The 19,130-nt window shown below is 36.1% G+C and overlaps 1 protein-coding gene across 3 annotated transcripts in view; it reads left to right on the forward strand.

Annotated features, from left to right (window-relative positions):
* Nucleotides 1–1,490: 1,490 nt before the first annotated feature.
* The window catches only part of TBC1D2 (TBC1 domain family member 2), a 36,850-nt gene continuing 19,210 nt past the window's right edge, over nucleotides 1,491–19,130 (forward strand). Inside the window, exons 1-6 of one of the 3 annotated variants that reach the window (XM_072405234.1) lie at nucleotides 1,491–1,510; nucleotides 3,907–4,351; nucleotides 11,705–11,849; nucleotides 12,932–13,064; nucleotides 17,230–17,321; nucleotides 17,769–17,959. In XM_072405234.1, the coding sequence (XP_072261335.1) occupies nucleotides 3,941–4,351; nucleotides 11,705–11,849; nucleotides 12,932–13,064; nucleotides 17,230–17,321; nucleotides 17,769–17,959 (972 nt within the window). In that variant the 5' untranslated portion in view covers nucleotides 1,491–1,510; nucleotides 3,907–3,940. The other 2 variants (XM_072405233.1, XM_072405231.1) reach the window with 2 other exon arrangements.

A 19,130-nucleotide genomic window follows, 5' to 3' on the forward strand; every position in this document is an offset into this window, starting at 1 on the left:
ATAATAGCAGCCACTTTTGGTTCCTGCTTGTGTGACAATTTCCTTCTTGCAGGCCCCATGTACACCAAAGCCAGCTGGATTCATCAATGAAGTTTTTGTGTCCGCTTAGTTATTATGTCAGTAAATGTAGGTCAGGTAGGGGGGTCCTATTATGCCCCCCCCCCCCCCCCTTCAGTTCAGCTCCACCTTTGTTAGAAGTCGTTTTCCTCTAGGTTGAAGAAGATCTTAAAATGACCTGTTTTATCATACTTGAGGAAACATATGGAATCGTCTGCCAATTTGATAGCAAACATGCTAAAATCATACTAGCATATCTCCTATACTTTAGAGACGGAAGAGGGGAATTCCTGAAGGAAATAAATATTTGATACATTCTTGTCTGATCATGGTGAATTTGAGTTCTAGAAGGCCTTATGTAAAATGTCATTATTAAACACAATTTCAGGTGGATTTGATCTGGTTCTGAGGTCAGTTTGAGGTTATCCTGACTTGGCATTTCTAAATATAAAAGCACCTCCATCACTAGGAACACCCCTTTGTACGCAGGCCCAAAAATCACAACAGACTAGCTAAAAAGCTTTGAGCTTTCGATAATCTGGGTTACATATATATTATTATTATTATTATTATTATTATTAATAATAAACAGGATTTATATAGCGCCAACATATTACGCAGCGCTGTACATTAAATAGGGATTGCAAATGACAGACTAATACAGACAGTGATATAGGAGGAGAGGACCCTGCCCCGAAGAGCTTACAATCTAGTAGATACCAACCTAGGGCTCCTTCCATCAAAATATAGGGGTATAGGTATACTCCCACAACTCATGTACATTTTACTAGCTACAACCAATTTTGCCTATGTCTCCATGTGTCCAGTGGTATGATTTACATCCTGAATTTTTCTATTGTGATTTTTCTTTTTGTTCTCTTTGTACCTAATTATATTGAAATATTGGTAACTATTTACTATGAGCACAAAAAAGATCTCTCTATAGTTGCTGGCCTAACTGAAGTTATATAGAGATATGGATCCTCAGATGTCTACATGCCTGTTCTCATGTTTATGTTTATGTACCTTTTTCTGATTTTTTTTGTTAACATTAAAAATAAATTGAGCTGCACGACCAGTTTTATGTGGTTTTACATTTTATTTTTAGTTAAACCACAACATGACCTCCTGAGGTCAGGAAAGGTGTTTTGTGTTGCTACATATACTGTAGCAACAGGATTGTCAGCATTCCAGAGAAGGTTGTGCCAGGTGAGAGGCAAAAGCAATGAAATCTGCCATTTACGTCCTAATGTGTATTTAACCATTAAAACCTACACCTAATTGTACGAATTGAGTTAGAAATCATGCAAGCCTGAACATCAAGGCCTGTGCATATTCTTTGAAAATGAAAGCATGCCACTATTGCTCAACAGCTGAGGTCAACAGGCGCTGGCTTGAACGACTGCAGGGCCCTCCCCAGACACTGGGAGGATTTCCTAAGGGAGACGTCATGGTATGTATGGCAAAATCTAGCTGTTGGGAAATAGACTGGCAATGACACATACTAAAGAATATGACTGTAAGTAGATGCACCCTGATTTCTGTGTACATAGTGTCATAAGACCATTTAGGAGAAGAAATACCAAATGACACATTCATGGAATTTTATCTAAAGAAAGTCCATCCTGTATTAACTTGCTTGGGTGATTCACAGCTCTGATCAGGAAGCCAGTGAGCTTTGTGGCTCTGCAAGAAGCAGCATTGCTGTGCCAACTGGGTATGTCTGCCATGAACTCTTATTCAGTCATTATTGCTTTATTAATATTGTGTTGATTTACTGTATGTTTTGTGCTTTGTTAGATATTTTATGCTTTGCTTTGTCTTCTCTGTTACAAGCACTCATTTTAGCATTTACAACTTTTTATAAAGTTTAATGTTTGCTGCTTTTTTAACGCATAGGGGTATCTTTTTAAATCACTGAATTTGACATCCAGTAATCATTCTCTGGTGGGGTCTATGTATTTTTAAATAGCAGTGATTGTTTCATTGCCAGTAAATGTTGCTGAATATCATATTCACTGCTTTATAACAGACCTTTAGGTTTAAAAAAAAAATACAAATGATGTAAAATAATAATAATAAAAGAAAACATTAGTAATTAGTGTATTTCAAGCTTCTGTGCTAGACTTTGGTTAGCACATTACCGTTTGGGTTTGTTTTTTTACATAATACAGTTGGTAAAAATGGCTGCAATTGGTAAAAAAATTTTTAATGTTTCACACTTGACAGTGTCCTGTCAAGTTATAATATATGGAAGCATGTCACATTTCCTGTGACATGACCACAGAGCTTCTTTTCTTTATAAAGCTTAAAGAGACCCTGTTACTGCTACTTAATTTGCAGTCAGTTTTGTCCCTCTCTCCTCCTTACAAGCTTACAAGTACCTTTAGGATTTTCATCATCTATTGCTTATTGGTGCACTGGATGCCTGTGTTCTGTGCTGTGCCAACTACCACATTGACCACATTGTTTCCTTAAATTGAATTTTCCTTGAATTGAACTGTTCCTTAAATGTTTCCTTGAATCTGTAACTGTTAAGGTTGGTTGGAACGTAGGAGGAACTGGATATTATAGTTTTATTTATTTTTTCCCAATAACTACTTTGAAAGGAAACTTGCCATGGAGGGAAAATAGATGTTGTTTTTGATGAGCTCTGCTTCTAAAAATGTGGGTGACAAGTTGTTAAGCTCATACTCTTGCTTCAGTACTTTTAATCGGTAATATGTATAGAGGCATTATATTATTTTTTGACAGCTTTTCTGATTTTTTGCCTACGTTTTCTTAATAAAACCTAAACCCTTTTAAAATCAAAAATATTTATTATATATTAATAGTTAATAATATTTTTATAAAAATGGTCCAATGATAAAGCAGTGAATTTGACATTCAGCAACATTCTTTGGTGAAGATTTTTCCAGAGCATGGTTTGCTTCTGTTTGAACCCACATAATCTTTTTCTGGGCTGTCTCCTGGAAATGGAGGGGATATGGACCTATACATGTCTGTTGGAGCAAACTGCACAGAATAAACCAGCATTATTTGGCAAAGAATGTTAGCAAGACATTACATTTGTACACCGTTAATGGCATGGTATTTATACTAATATTGTGCAAAAAGCCTGGAAAGGCTAAAATGTTGAAACTCTGATTAGTTGAATTTGCCTTAACAGTCTCCTACTATCAGTTCTCTAAAATCTGTTTCAGCAAAACCACTTTAAAGCATATAGTTGCTTTCTTTATGATGAATTGTGAACTTTCTCTGTTTGGAGATATTTATAATTTAGGGTTTTTTGTGGTAAAAAAAGAAAACTATTCTTTCATATTTCTCAACCTTTGACTAGAACACATCTCTAAAATGATAAAAATTGTAGGTGATAACAATATTTTATTTGTGGAAAGTTATTTAATATTGTTGAGACAGGTTTTCTAACCTTAACAATGAATGGAAGTTATTAGGTGCCTTCCAGCTATCTACCTTAAACATTTCATAAATAGCCAGTGTTGGGACTAGGATTGGTTTCCTAACTTCACTGATGAATGATCCTACCAAACGTTTAATAATAAAAATAGGGCACAGTATTTCAGCAATGAAAAATGGCACTGATATCACAACTTTCAATTTGTAGGTACACTTGCAAAAAAATATAGGTATGTAAATTATTTTACTATTATGTCCTGATGTATTTAAAATATTTTTCCTTTTGTATTGTAATTTTATAAGTTTATAGAGGCATTCAAATTTACTCACTACCTATGCAGACCTTTTCCCTTTTGGTTGTGTTATACTAGTTCTTATATACTACAGTACTTGAGATGAATAGAATTTACCACTTTTTTAAATTTATTTTAGGTGGAAGTGGATTGTATATTTACCAAAAGATAAAATGGCAGAAAATGACCAAATAAATGATCTTGCGGAGGATAATTTACCAGAAGATAAAGATCAAGGAGTGCATGAGAACAATATACCATCCCAGGTGAAATGTGAAGGCTATATCCCAGACACTACCACAGAAGGGCTTTCTGCTTGTCCTAACAAGGATGGAGAAAAAATAAAAAATAAAATGCTCTGTGGGTATCTTTACAAATTAGGAATGAAAGGACCTTTGAAAGCCTGGAAGTATCGTTTTTTTTCTTATGATGAGAAGAAGTGCCACTTGCTCTACTACAGAATGGCTTCAGATGTCTGTCCACTTGGAAGTATAGACCTTTGTGCTGCTACTTTTCATTTCAGTGTGGAAGCTGAGGAGGGAGTATTTGAGATAAAAACACCAACAAAATGTTTTGTTCTAAAGGTATGAATATTGTGAATAATAAATTTGTTTATGGATAACCATAATAACAAACTTAATTATAAAGTAACCAGACATAATTAGTACCCAGTACCACACAAAATGAATAGTTAATTTATTTTGTTTTAATATTCAGATGAATATTCAGGTTCAATGCATAATTTTTATTGGCTGTATTTATATGGCACCGACATATTACACAGCACTATTGCAAAGCACCTAAATATAATAAAAATAATATAGTCATTAAAGTTGTTGGGAAGGGGGTGCTTGGGGTGGAGTCCAGGGTAAACAAATGCGTCACAAGTTTTTTTTTTCATATGAAAGTATGGTCGGGAAAATCCTTAAAGAGGGACTAAAGCCAAAAGTGCCTAAAACCAAAAAAAATACACTTACCTTCAATCCCGCAGGGCAGTCCGATCCATCAGGTCTTGCGTTGTCCCGGCATACGCCTGCGAGCCGGGGACTGCCATCTTCGGCTCTTCTTCCTACGTCAGCCGACCCACCCGCGAGAATGGGTGACGTAGGTTGGAAAAAAACTTGCCGATATCACTGCACATGCGCGATATCAGCAAACTTTTCGTTCCCATGAAAATTCTCCTTTTGCACATGCCCGAGATGCTTCCGGGATCCCTGAAGTAGCTTTGTGCTTCCATTGCCATTTGTTGCCCTTAAAAACAAAAACTGAATTTTTACTTAACATAACAGGGTTGTCTACCCTTTTATATAAAGTGAAATTTCTGAGTTTAGGTATGATTTAAAGCTGTCTGCCTCTTTTTAAATGAATAGCCATTAAACATAGTATTGTCAAGAAATTGCTTGGGGGGATAGGGTCAAGGGGATCTGTTGGAACATGTTCCAGGAGAAAACAAAATTTTAAAAAGTATGTAAGAGGATCAAATGTAGGAAAGTCACAGACAGCAAATAATAAACTGGTAAGGGATTTCAGCACACGCAATCCTACTCTATCCAAAAATGGGTTGTCAGAAATAAAATCGGGCATAAAATGTTTTAATAACATGATGTATTTATTTTGCAATAATACATTTTAAAATGTAAAGTCATAATGTAGTCTATAATGCCACTACTGCTATTTGTTGCTTTTCTCATTAATGTAGTCTTTTAAACTGTGCTTTTTGGTTTTGTGTCTGTTTCTAGCAAAAAGCTCCAACTCCACAATTTATATATTTCATCATTCTTACAGTGACTATGTCTGCATTCAGATGGCAGTGTCTACTTTTTTTTTTAATATCATTTAAAAAAATTTAAAATATAATTTTTAATAATTTTTAATATATAGAAAACACAGTACAACAAAATATACAACACATTCAATAAGTATCAGTTTCCAAATGCCAAAGTTAACATTACCATTTACATTTTTTCTTTTTACTAGGAAAACGAATATTGCATCAAATTTTGCGTTTCCTTTTAAATATGTTAATATTATTACCCCAACTAAGGTCATTTCAAATAGAAACCCTAAACCACTGCCTGAAACTTATACTATACTTTGATTTTATATTTATCACCCATAGAAATAAAACTAAATATTGGATACCATATATTTATTTTAAGACAATCCATGTGTAACACCCCAAATAGAATATCTAAAGCTATCATATATAACTCTTTAATACTTTCTCCATAAACTTATACCACACTTAAAAAAAACAAGTGATTTGTGCATCTTCCGCTCTTAATGCTTCAGATTTTTATTTATCAAAAACTATTTTCAACATTGTGATTACCCCTTGCAAGGCAGGTGCTCCCGGATGAGACCATTCTGTGAGGATAGCCCTCCTATCAGCCAATAAACATATAGTGATCCCCTTGTATTTTATACCCTCAGTAGGTGAACATACCTGTTTCCAATACCCAAATACACACAAAATAGGATCTATCACTAATGATTGATTCATGATTTCATTTACAAATGTTATTACTTCTTCCCACAATGTTTTGATCACTGGACAACTCCATAGATAGTGTATCAATGTAGCATGTGTTTCACTACATTTTGGGCAAATAAATAGGTTTCCTTCCGACCCATCTTGTTCCTTTTTCCTAATAACTTTGTATGCTCTATGCATTATTTTAAATTGAGTCTCTCTCCAATTTCACTTATCATATATTTCTGTATTGTCAGGTAGCCTTGTAAAATTTGATCTACTAGCTCTGCATTCAAAAAATCTCTTTGCCATTGTCTCACATTGGTATGGGACAATATTTTATTAAACTTTCTTTGATAATTCTGGTAGAATTTTGATATCGATAGAGGAGATAGGGTAAGTTTTCAAAAGCTCTTCTCTGCATTAGGTTTACATAGGAGTATGGCCTTATCAATGTTTTATAATAGGATGCCGCTTGCAAGTAAAAAAAGCATGGGTTGACCAGGCTGGCAAATTATATTTCTCTTTAAGGGCTTGAGGGGTCAACACCCGGTTCATATCTGTGTCTAATAAATGTTGCCAATAATATAATCTTTTTTATATAACATATTTGGAATACCCTACACATGTGTCCAGATTTAAAATTTGGATCTCCACTAATAGGGAGATATCTGGACACACCTGTGGGTAGTCTCATTTTATGCCTATCTTCTCACCATGTAAGTATTGTATCTTTAATTAACAAATTGTGTTTCAAATGGTCTGGCAATTTAGGTATTCTGCAATGCAGTAAGGCTTTCAAATACTATGGTGACACCAAAATAATTTCTAAATCAACATTGGAATATCTAGATGCATCCATTAACCAATCTACTACATGGCATGTGAGACACATTAAGTTGTAAAATCTTATGTCTGGGAATTTACCCCCCCCCCCCTCCTCTTTTGGTAATTTCAATTTGGCTAACGATATTCTAGCTCTCTTACCTTGCCAAAGAAACCTACTAAATGTCCTGTCCATCGATTGTATATTTTTATGTCTTAGTAACATTTGCATTGGATAGAGCAATTTCGCATGAGACCATTTTTATGAAATGGCATCTGCCAAACAGTGATAGGGGTAGCCTGGCCCACAGTTCTAATTTTTTAAGAATTTTCTGTATTAGAGGAGGGTAATTTAGATGGTATATAGAAGATGGACGTTTTCCAATTTTAATACCAAGATACGTTATATTTGATTTTGCTATTGCAAGGGGAATATTTGTATCCCAAGTTATTTTGGGAATATATGTTAATGGTAGTATTTCACCTTTTTCAAAGTTAATCTTCAGACCTGAGATTTTACTGAATGTCTGAAACAATTCTTGGATATGGACTATATCAGTGACTGGTTTGGCCGTAAATACCAAGATATCATCGGCAAAATATGCAGCTTTTGTTTCTTGTGTCCCTATCTTTACTCCATGGAATTTAGATGTCATCTCAATCGTACGTATTAAGGGTTCTAAGGCTAAATTAAAAAGCAAAGGTGACAATTGACAACCCTGCCATGTTCCTTTTTAGATATCGAAAGTATCTGATATACAGTATGTATTCGGGCTTTAGGTGAAGAATACATATTTTGTATCAATTGCAAATATGCACCATTTTTTGCAGAACTTTAAACAACCATTGTGTACTAACGTTATTGAATGCTTTTTTCACATCAAACCTCAAAATTGCAATATCATTATAAGACTGTATTTTGGCAGCTTCTGGAACTGCCAGTACTTTCCGGATATTTGTCACTGTTGCGTGTCCCCGCACAAATACCACTTGGGAAGGGGATATCAACTGTGGTAATATATAGGCCAGCCTTTCCGCCATGATTTTTGACAAAATTTTTGCATCCACATTTATCAATGAAATTGACCTAAATGATTCCATGAGCATAGAATTTATATCTTTTTTGGCAGAACTTTAACATAGGCTTCTTTACCCATGTAGAAATAATTGCCCGATATCCACATATTTTTATAAAGCTCATACAGAACTGAGGACCAGTCATCCTTCAGCGTTTTATAGAATTCTGCTGTATATCCGTCTGAGCCGGGTGACATTCCATTTGCTAAACCAGATATTGTTGATTGTATTTCCGTTAACGTGATCAGTGTATTTAACATTTCCCTCTGAGTTTCCGACAATCTAGGTAATTTTTCATCTATGGGTGTTTCTTTATACAGCTGTTGATAAAATGTGGCAAAGGAGGAGTTGTTTATCTCTTCTGGGTGAAAAGTCAGTCTGCCCTCCATTGTGTACAAAGCAGCTATTTGTATCGCTTTAAAAGAAGGACGAATTAAATTTGCCAATATTTTACCCGATTTGTTACCAAATCTATAGAATTTTACGCCTACCATCTTTTGCCTAAACTGTTTATATCTTTCTCTCCAGTTTTCAATCTAACTTTTTGCTTCATTCCATTTCTGGCGATTTTGTACTGTGCGAATAATTTTTTCAAAATTTTCTAAAGCTTTAAAATATTTATCATTAGTCAATTTCTTCCGCCTTGCCATATATGCCATAATCCTTCCTCTTATTTGCTTCCCAATATAACACGGGCTCAGATATATGTTCCACACCATTTGTCTTAAAATCATTCCATGCAGTTTGTATTTCTGCCCAGAACTATGGTTCCTTATATAGATAAAATGGAAATCGCCATAAGTAGGCATTACCCTTAGGAGTCATATCCATGACATTAATCAAAATTGGGGCATGGTCTAAAATGACTATTGTACCTATTTCAGGAATAAATAATACTATTAACATAACACACAAACATATACACAATCTATATAATGGACTTCCTTTTTTCCTCATAAAAATATCCACCATTAAGGTCATCATCATTTGTATACTAATGGCTCTTACCCCCAAAAAGCCCTTTATCAACTCTGAAAACATTAGAATACTCTATAACTCTATAACATCAATAAAAAAACATTTGCAGCAGATTACCCTCAATTTACAAAATGTAATATCACAAAGCTAATATGCCGTCTATCTTCATTTACTTATATTAACTTGAATATCTATAGATTAATATAAATATTCACTTATCTAATACATTCCTTTTTGCATTTGATATAAATGCTCCAATATTATATCATAAAACTTGCACAGTTTTCTTCTAACAAGGTTCTCCCTTTTTTCTAATCCTATTTTGAGGATTTTTTTAAGAATTATGTCCTGTTTGTTTGCAGGAGGTAGTTCTATCCATCAATCTCTGTTGTTTGGCCTATACTCCTGTAGATTTTTTAGAGGTTTGCAAAAGGAGTGTATCTTCCTGTGACTCAACTTGTGCTATTTCCTGTTTTGGCTGCTTTATGGCTTTAATATACTCAGCTGCTTCTTCAATTGACGTAAAAGCATGATTTTGACCTTTTTTGATCTTTAATGTGCAAAGTGGCCAGGTATGCTAATGTAAACCGGATCCCATGCTGATAAAGGTCCGAACAAATTGTACTAAAACTTTTACGTGTGATACTTCTGCTGAATTATCTGCAAAAATTAACAAGGAGTGTCCATCCATAGTTAAAGTTTGTTTGGCTCTTAATGCTTGGATGATCAAGGTGCGTTTTGTATAATCCAGATATTTTGCTATTACAGGTCTCGTCTTTTTGATTTCATTCCTAAAGGGGCCCAGATAATGTGCCCATTCTACTTAGCATACATGTGGGATGCCTAATAGATCAGGGATAACATTTCCACAGATTTCTTGTAGTTGGCTTGGTTTACCACTTTAGACCTATAATTCTTAGATTATTCCGTCTTGCTTTATTGTTTGTTGTTATTGTTGTTGTTTAAGCAACATATTAGCATATTTTAATTCCATTGCTGCCAACTTAGCATTCGGCCGAATTTAATCATCCGCTAATGCTGATCTACGTGTTTCTGCTGAAGTGATTTGTATAGATTGAACCTTTTCATCTTGCCTCAAAGATTGTATTCCTTTTTCACTAGCTCTATTGTTTCCTGCAGCGTAGGTGTTAAAATGGTGGCTACTGCATCAGCTATTTTAGAGCAGTCAAGCGTATTATTATTAATAACCTCATCTGTAGTGTTAGGGGATTGACTACTTGTCAGCCTAGGATTTTTCTCAGTCGATATTTTGGCTCCGGGCTTCTTGCTTACCCGCGTGAGCTGCCTCTTTTTTGGATGGTGACTTCCCCAGATATTTGTCAATCCACGTGTGCACTGTCGCCGGCCGTGTATAATGTTATTCGGTGGCATGTGCAAGTTCTCCGCTGAATTTTAAACTGGTTTTCATCAGGGTATGCAGGAGCCTCTGTGTCCTGCTGTTTCACATGAGGGCCCGGAACCGGAATTCACTGATTTGCAGTGTCCACTTTTAACCTATAATGATCGTCTGAACCCCCAACTTTCATTTTCAATTTTTTTTATCGAGTAATAAAATGGGTCATCATATTATTACTTGATAAAAAAATATTCAATTTGCTAACATTGGTACTAGGAAAGTATTATTTACACTACAATTTGATCACTATTAATTCATACAGAGAAGTGGTTGTCAAAAGTTCCAAGGTCTGTATACTGCTGTAAAAGCCAGCTTCAACCAAAATATTTTAAGGAAAATGTGGGTAGGTTGGACTTTTTTTGGCTTTCAGATTTATATTACTCTGAAATAAAAAATTGAATATAGAAACCTCTCTCTCCACTGCAATGTGACTCCACTGCCATTCACCTGCCTTGTCATATGGTAAAGTGGAGTCCAGAAGAGCTAGCTGAAATGAATTTCAAAGAGAGGTTTATCTTCTGCTGGGGTAGAGAAAATAATTGACCCTTTACTTTTAGCTTTGTGTTAACCAGCACTAATACTGGAATAGAAAATAGAGTTGTTCTGATTGTTAAAAGTACACAAAAGTGTTTAACCTACACATCCATAATATTTTATTTTATAGTGTTTTCCCTTTTAACTGTTAGTCCTTATTTCCTTATTATAAAAAAATACTTTGTCTAGCCTTCCTTTTTTATTTCATATTTTCTCATTTTTAGTAACATTTCCAGAAACTCTTAAATATTGCCAAACTGGGTCAGGCCAGGATTTGGTTGCATTCAGGTTTTAATTTCCTGCTGCAGGTTTGAAATCAGGAAATAGTAAGGCTCCCTTTTTTACTTAGTAAATAAAAATATTTCTTTAATACCAAATTATATTGTTAATTGCAATTTTTCCTGTTGAGTAATTGCACATGAAAACCAAATGGTTATAAACCCTTCTAGAATAGTAAAATATGGTAGAGGATACCAAAACACAAGTATGTCCAACTCCTCTGAACCTGAAAGTAGTAATTAAAAAATTATTACAAATTCCTGTATTCCTATATTTACTATTTGACAAAATTGTGCAATGTTTTTTAGGTTTGTCCTACCTTTATTAAATGAAGCTTAATTATTATTTTTTTAGGCAGTTAACAACCATGCAAAGATGTACTGGTTACAACAACTACAACTGAAGAGAAGAGAATTTAGTAAACATGAACAAAAGATCAATTTTCGAAACGCACTCTCTTCTGAAGTCTTTGATGATAAGCCTGGCTATCATGATATAAGTATGTATAGGAAATTTATATTTCCCTTAGTATGGCTATATGCATTTTAAACTATTCTCAATTGTTTGTTTTCTATATATCTGTGAATGATGTATCATCTGCTTGAGAGAACACACAAACATGTCCCAAAAGATTTTTTCTTACAAAGGAGTATAGATAATATATTTGTCCAGACGAACTCTTTCCTTTATGAGAGGCCAGTTTTTTGGGTTTCTTTTCGTTTCATTAACATTTATTACTATTTACTTAAAATACAATGTCCCTTCTGTAATAATTTCACAAACCTGCCTGATAGCAGAGAATACCAGTATTCCCGGCTTCTTCTGCAAGTGCTGGGAAATAATAAACACTCTCTTATCTAAGAAACATACTCGGGAGTTATGTCACCTCTGCCTTTCCAATCAAGGGCTAAAGAAAGAGGAAGCAAAGATACAAGATTGTGTCGCCCTAAAAGCGGATTGGGGACAGGTAATTAATGTTCCGCTTTAAAGGGCACCTCTCTGTAACCAATGTTTCATAATATACATTTACAATTTTTACAGAATGGCTCTAATATTTATGCTTCAAAAGCAATCTTTAGGTTCCCAACAAGTGACTTTTCCAAGGCTGAGATTGTGTCATCAGTATAATACAAGCAGTAGGATTATACAGTGATCAGACTGTAGCATTGTAATCAGGTAGAACACCCTAAGGGATGGGGCTGCAGCAGGGTTTGACCTTGGTGAACAAGCCAAAAACACCAGAGTTAACATTGCTCCTCCATGCTCCTTCAAGGCTGGAGAGGATACACTTTCATCAGTGAAGCTGGGTGATCTGGCAAACCTGGAATGGATTTCTTCAAAGTTATTTGCTTTTTCCTAGCAAATGTTTTGAATCCTGGAGCAGATCCATTCCAGATTTGCTTGGTCACCCAGATTCACTGATGAACATGTATCTTCTCCAGCCTTGGAGGGCTTTAATAAATCAGGCCCTTTGAAATAGTATTTTAGTCATGACCTAGATAATATATTAAACATTTATTACTTTTATTCTTTATATATATTCATAAATTAGTAACAGTAACTTTATTTTTATTTTGAAAGGGGATGTTGACTTTTTGCCTCCAGTGAAAACACCAACAGAACTAGTGGGTCAAATAGTGGCCTCCATGCCAGCTCCACAGGAGTCAACTGCCATACAAAATATCTCACTCAAGCATCCATGGAAGGAAATACAGTATGTTGACATTATTTTTTATTCTATTATTTTTTTTTTATATAAATTATTTTGAAGGTACAATCTTATGTTAGCTTTTGCTCATAGACACTAAACTAAATGTATATGAATGCAGCAGTAAAAAGCATTGATATATGGTATATTTAGTTTGTTACACTAATATTCCAAGGCTGAAGAAACCAGTTATTACAATGTGATTTATTCATAGTGTTTGGTAGGGAGTGCTAATCCAATAATAAACCTAAAATATCTTCAGTTTATACAGTGAGGCTGCACTTAGATTGTTAAATATCCTTCCAAGAATGACAGCCTGAAAAAGTCATGTGTGCACCAAACCTGGAATGAAAATTAGGCAACAATGGCAGTGGTGACAGCATGTAATAATATATCATACCCCTTTTGCATCATTATGGCTAGTCCAATTTTCCTTCAACAACCAACCTGTTTCCAATTTGGCCAGGGCAGTTGACCATAGTCCGCCAGTACTAGTGACTTTTCACCTAAAAAGACCTGGATTGCTCATTGCTTTATATAAAGAGGGAGGCGTGTGTGTCTCTTCTTCCAGCATTCTATGTTGGGTTGTGTAAGTGTATCCTGAGAACCTACTACAGGTTGACATATCAAAAATCCATCAACCTTCAGACCCGAGGTGCGCTGGACATTTAGCACAGTTCCAGGGAGCAGGCAGCAGGGACGTCTCAACCTGTATTTAGTTTAGCAAGCAAAACCTAACAGCTGTTTCTGCAGAACAGCACTATCAATACATTCGTGGCCAAACAGTGTACTACAGTCCCTGTGTTGAAAATGTGAAAAAAATTCATGCCGGGAACTGAAAGAACCAGATAATCGATGGCCGGATTTTGGAAAGTCAACCTGTATTCAGGTTATTGCAGTACATTAATAAATCAGACTTTTTCACAGTCTGAAACACTTTAATACCAGACTCAAACTCACCAAGCTGCAGAATGTAAATACTTTTGTGCAACAATTTTATTATCCCACTAAAAATAAATAAAAGAACAAAAAAAACTTTAACATGCAAATAAAAAGTTTTACTGTCCTGACATGTGAATAGTCCCTGGGTATAGACGCAGCATCAAATTAACCATCAATTATATTCTCAAAAAAAATATTAATCAGGAGAGATAAGTAAAACCTAATAAATTAAGTGCAGATTAAACGTGCAGGGTTCAGGTGTAATAAACAGGGTGCAAGGGTTAAATAAAATGTACAGAGCACAGGGGTCAGGTGCATGTAACACAATGCATGATGGGGTCATAGGTACATAAAATACAAAATAACACACATATCTTCCATGCCCCTGCTTCTAAAGGTAGGAAGGTTTAGGGTAGTGGTCCTGGAAAAGAGAGGTAGTATAGTAAGGTCTGAATCTCCACTGCACACAACAATGGCTATAACTGGGGCAAGGGATTCAGAACTCTCAGTCACATGATTCAAGATGAATGCCAGATGCTTGGCACTAGGGATGCCCCCAATAGCAGTGAAGTCTGGAATAAGAATTTGGACCTTTTCTGTATATGTTGGATATGTTCATCTGTAAATCTTACTGTACCAAATAAGAATTTGGACCTTTTCTGTATACGTTGGATATTTTTATCTGTGATTCTCACTGTACCAAACCTCACTTCGCTAGTTCTGGTACTGCCAATTATGCATGCTTAGATCATATCTTGTTCAGAGGAGGAGCTGTGACATACCAAAAAATTAATTTTGCTGCTTGCTTAGTTCACAGGCACAATTCTAGTTTGATCACTTAACAATTAGAAGCTCCTTCTCTCTGTACATTTAACATGCACAGCAGGGTTGATGAGCAGGGAACACTCCCATTTGGCACAGGCACAGGTAAAATTGCCTATTTCGATACTTAAAAAATGATTCTTTACCTGGAAATAATAATGCTTTAACAAGGAATGGCAACGCATACTTGTGGTGAATTGTACAATCTCCTTATGTAACATGGCACTATTGAGCTGTGTATAAACATACTAAATAATACTTTTTCAAACTTTTTAGAGCAGGTTCAATGTTTAGAGCAGGTTTAAATCTGATTCTGATTCTGATTGATGGCTTTGGGAGAAAAAAAAAATTCTTAGTATTGTAAACGTTTAGTGCAAGTTTAAAATTACAGTGAAATCAGTCTTTTTATTGTCGAAATGCTCATAAATCTTTGTGGTTTGACCTAGTTTAGGAAACGTGTGCGTTTTTTTTTGCACATCTTCACTCACTGATTCCAATCCCACTCTACTCTACAACATTCTGTGTTAAAAGGACCAATTGGGTTTTTTTCAGATTTTTCAGCTACAGAAATTAAAATGAAGCAAGTAAAGATTAGAGAGGATGTAGAAAGCTTAGAGAGAGCGCAAGTTATGACACTTTTCTGACATTATTTATTTTTCTTTTGCAAATCTCAAAAAAAATAATAATATTTATGTAATATTTGTTTAAAACGTCTATTAAGCATCTGATCATTATCAGAATATTAACACTATAAAAAAGACTGAACTGGTCAGTGCACTTTGTTACTTCTTTAAGTCAATGGCCTTGGACTATGTCTACTTTCCAATCCAATTTTTCATTTAGCAAACAATATTCAAAATAGTTTTTAAGAAAAAGAAAGATGTTAATTGGACTAATTACTTTATTGAAAGTAAACATGCTAAACTCCTGTTTGTGTGCAGAGAGCAGAGGTTTTACAAGTACAAGTTGACACTCGAAAATCTGGCCATCGATAATCTTGATCCTTTAGTTTCCCGGCATGAATTTCAAAGCCCAATTACAATACAGGGACCGCAGTACACTGTTTGGCCACTAATGTTTTCATGGCACTCTTCTGCAGAAACAGCTGTTAGGTCTTGCTTGCTAAACTAAATACATGCTGAGACGTCCCTGCTGCCTGCTACCTGGAACTGTGTTAGATGTCTGCGGTGCTGCGAGAGAAAGACTGGCCTGTGTGTGGAGGTAAGTATAAAACAAAATCCAGAACTTTCAAACATCCAACACTCCTCAGGTCTTGAGGTTGCCAGATTTTTGAATGTCAACCTCTATATAATTTTGCAATGGAATGGAGTGTCTTCTTTTCTCTGCATACCAGAGGAATCCTCTTTGAAGGACAGTGATGGGGACTGACCCAGAATGCAAATGTTGGGCGTAAGGTAACAGGCTGGCCGTTTTTAGTAAATTTGTTTCAATCCCAGACTAATCAAATAAGCACAAAATGTTTGAGGTAGGTTACCTTTGGTGAAATCTAGGAATCAGAAGAGTCGGATGCCCAACACAGATGCAGAGGAGGGTATTTTTTTCTTTAAAAATTAAAGTTTGTTCTGTTCGTATTTGACATTTTCTAGTTTCTCCTCCCCCATCAATTTTCTAATGCAAATATTATTGTTGTGTCTCACATGTCAGTAGCCTCCATGAAAAATAGACTGAAATCCAATAAATGAAATGGGTGGCCATAACATTAACACTGAGAAGGAAAATGGCTAGATAATGCTGAGCAATTTCAGCACAGGGGAGAACCTGTACAACTTGGCAAGACTGAAGGAAAGGTTTAAGTCTGAACTCCAAGCATATTCAAAATCACTGCTTCAACCAGTTCTGTATTCATTAAAATTAACTATGTATTTAAGCACAGTTAAGATAAGGACATAAATCTGTCTTTATATTACTTCCTTGTCATGCCCTGCCCTGCAAGAGAGGAACTGGATACTTAGTCATTACTTGTGCATTGCTTAGGACTGTCAGTCTAACATTAGGAGCTAGAGTTTTATTTTTTTAAATCGCTAGTTCGTTAGCTTCCGTATATTCTGGGTCTATGACCGAGCAAGTATTACAAAGATGTTGTTCCACAAGTGTCCTGCTGGTCGGTGTCTCAAAGCATTCCATAGACAAAAAAAGCTACTAGTATTTTTAGATTTCAAACAGAGAGTATCAATACCAGTATGTATGGCAAAAGAGTGACTAAACATACTGCAATCTTTTGGCAGGCAAGGCACTTCTCATGTATGCACTTTAATCTTCTCTTTAAACACATTTAGCTGTTGGCCTAGAATTTAACTTTATTAACTGCTTGATATCTTATTGTCAAATAACATAAATTAGACTTCTAAATGTTGATTTTCTTTTGTTTATTTATTTTTATTTACAGAAATACAGTTCGCAATTTCTGTGGTACAAAGCCTTCTCCACCAACTAGCAAAAGTGTTTTTCATTACGATGATTTAGAACCAGCATTTGACGGTAAATTATATTTATTGTGTGGCGTGGGGTGAAACCCAATTAGCACGGGGTGGCAAGCTATTTAAGGAATTGTTACTTTGCCCTAAATAGGTAAAAACATTGTTTCATTTTATGGAAGGCTAGACAACAACATAATTTTACATAATTTGTCTAGCATGAAAAAAGTTGATTTTTAAGATATATTTGTTTGATTTAACTTAAAAAGTTACAGCATTTACAAGAGAAATCCTTTTCTAACTCTTTTGTTGCAACAAGCAGAAGATTTGTGACTCCATAAAGGGATCTTGTTTTCCTTATATTAGTGTAGAACATTAACCCAAAGTGAATTTATTGTCTTATTATAAAACTTCAGTGCTGTCATAAACCAAGATCAATTTGCAGCTTTTAAGATAATGCCTTGAAGTTATGAGAATGTGACATATTATCTGTTTCTGTTTGATTTTTCAGTAGCAGAAGCGGTAGCAAGGCCAGTCCCAAAGCTGTCCCCATCACTAAACTTCTCAAGGAAAGCAAGGAAACAAAACGGGTGCACAACTAGTAGTCAAGACAGCTCATCGACTGAAACCATCTCTTTCGAAAAGATATCCAATTCGCAACAACAAATACAAGCTTTAACAGAGGAGTTAAAGTCTCAAAAGGTAGTATTATCCTCCTATCCTTACCTTTCTTGTACTGTAATGGTGACCTAACTAAATAAATTCCATGTTCCTGAAAAGGGGTCATCTGTAGAAAAGTAATAAAAGATTAGTTGATAGGTTTGATTACATAAAAGAAGCTATTTATAATTACCACCATAAATTAGATCAGCGTTTCTCCATCTTCTTTTTTACATGGAGGAACCCTTGAAATTGTGTTTAGGTCTTCAAGAAACCCCAGCTATTATTTCTTTATCCACAGCTCACAGTACTATAGTATGGTGGTCAATGGAAAGAATGTTGGTGTCACTTAAACTGACCTGAGAGGCACAATCTGCTCAAGGAAACCCTGGCAAACCTCTGGAGGAGTTCCACTGAACCCTGGTTGAGAAACACTGAGTTAGATTGAGAGAAAGATGACAAAAGGAGTGCGCATGCGCCGCCGTCCAAGCTGAAAGCTTGTTAGACGGCTCGGCGCTCCCTGGAATCCCCGCAGGCTCCCCGTAGCGGACTGACTCGGCAGCCACGCTCCCTACGGGCATACCAAGTACCCTGCTTCTCCGGGCATCGGTCCATGATGGTGGGGAAAACAGGCACCAAGCAGAAGGACCGCATCTCGCGGTCCCAGCCAGGGCGCCCAGCTCCCAAGATGGCGGCGGTCAGAGACCCACGTGGAGATGAAGCCCCGACCGGGATGAGGAGAGAGAGCGGCTCTCCTCCAGGTAGAGGCCGGGTACTGGGAGGCAAGGGAGGGGAGAGAGATCAGCCCCAAAGCTCACCGGAGGCTAGCAGTTTCTCCCAGGATGTCCCCAGCCCTCAGCTCTCTCAGCCCCCCCCCCTCCCCAAGCCACTCGCCTGTTGCACACAGCTGTTCAGGCCTGCAGGGAGAGGACTCTGTGCTTTCCAGCCACAATCTGCAACATTATGATCATGGCTCTAGGTTTTCTGTGTTAATGCAGGAGCCTTCAACGTGTTCTCCCCCTTCCTCACTCCCAGAAGCGGAAAACAGGCTTTACATGAATCTAGCAGGCCTGTTGCAGTCCGAGCTGGCCAAAGTTACTGAGACAATTACCTCAGAAGTGCGTCAAGACCTACAGTCTCTGGGCGCTAGAATTGATATGTTTGAGAAAAAAGTGGATGAAACAGTGGCCTGTGTTAATCAGAATTCAAATGA

The sequence above is a fragment of the Pyxicephalus adspersus genome, chromosome 3 (assembly GCF_032062135.1).
Source record: "Pyxicephalus adspersus chromosome 3, UCB_Pads_2.0, whole genome shotgun sequence".
Taxonomy (NCBI): domain Eukaryota; kingdom Metazoa; phylum Chordata; class Amphibia; order Anura; family Pyxicephalidae; genus Pyxicephalus; species Pyxicephalus adspersus.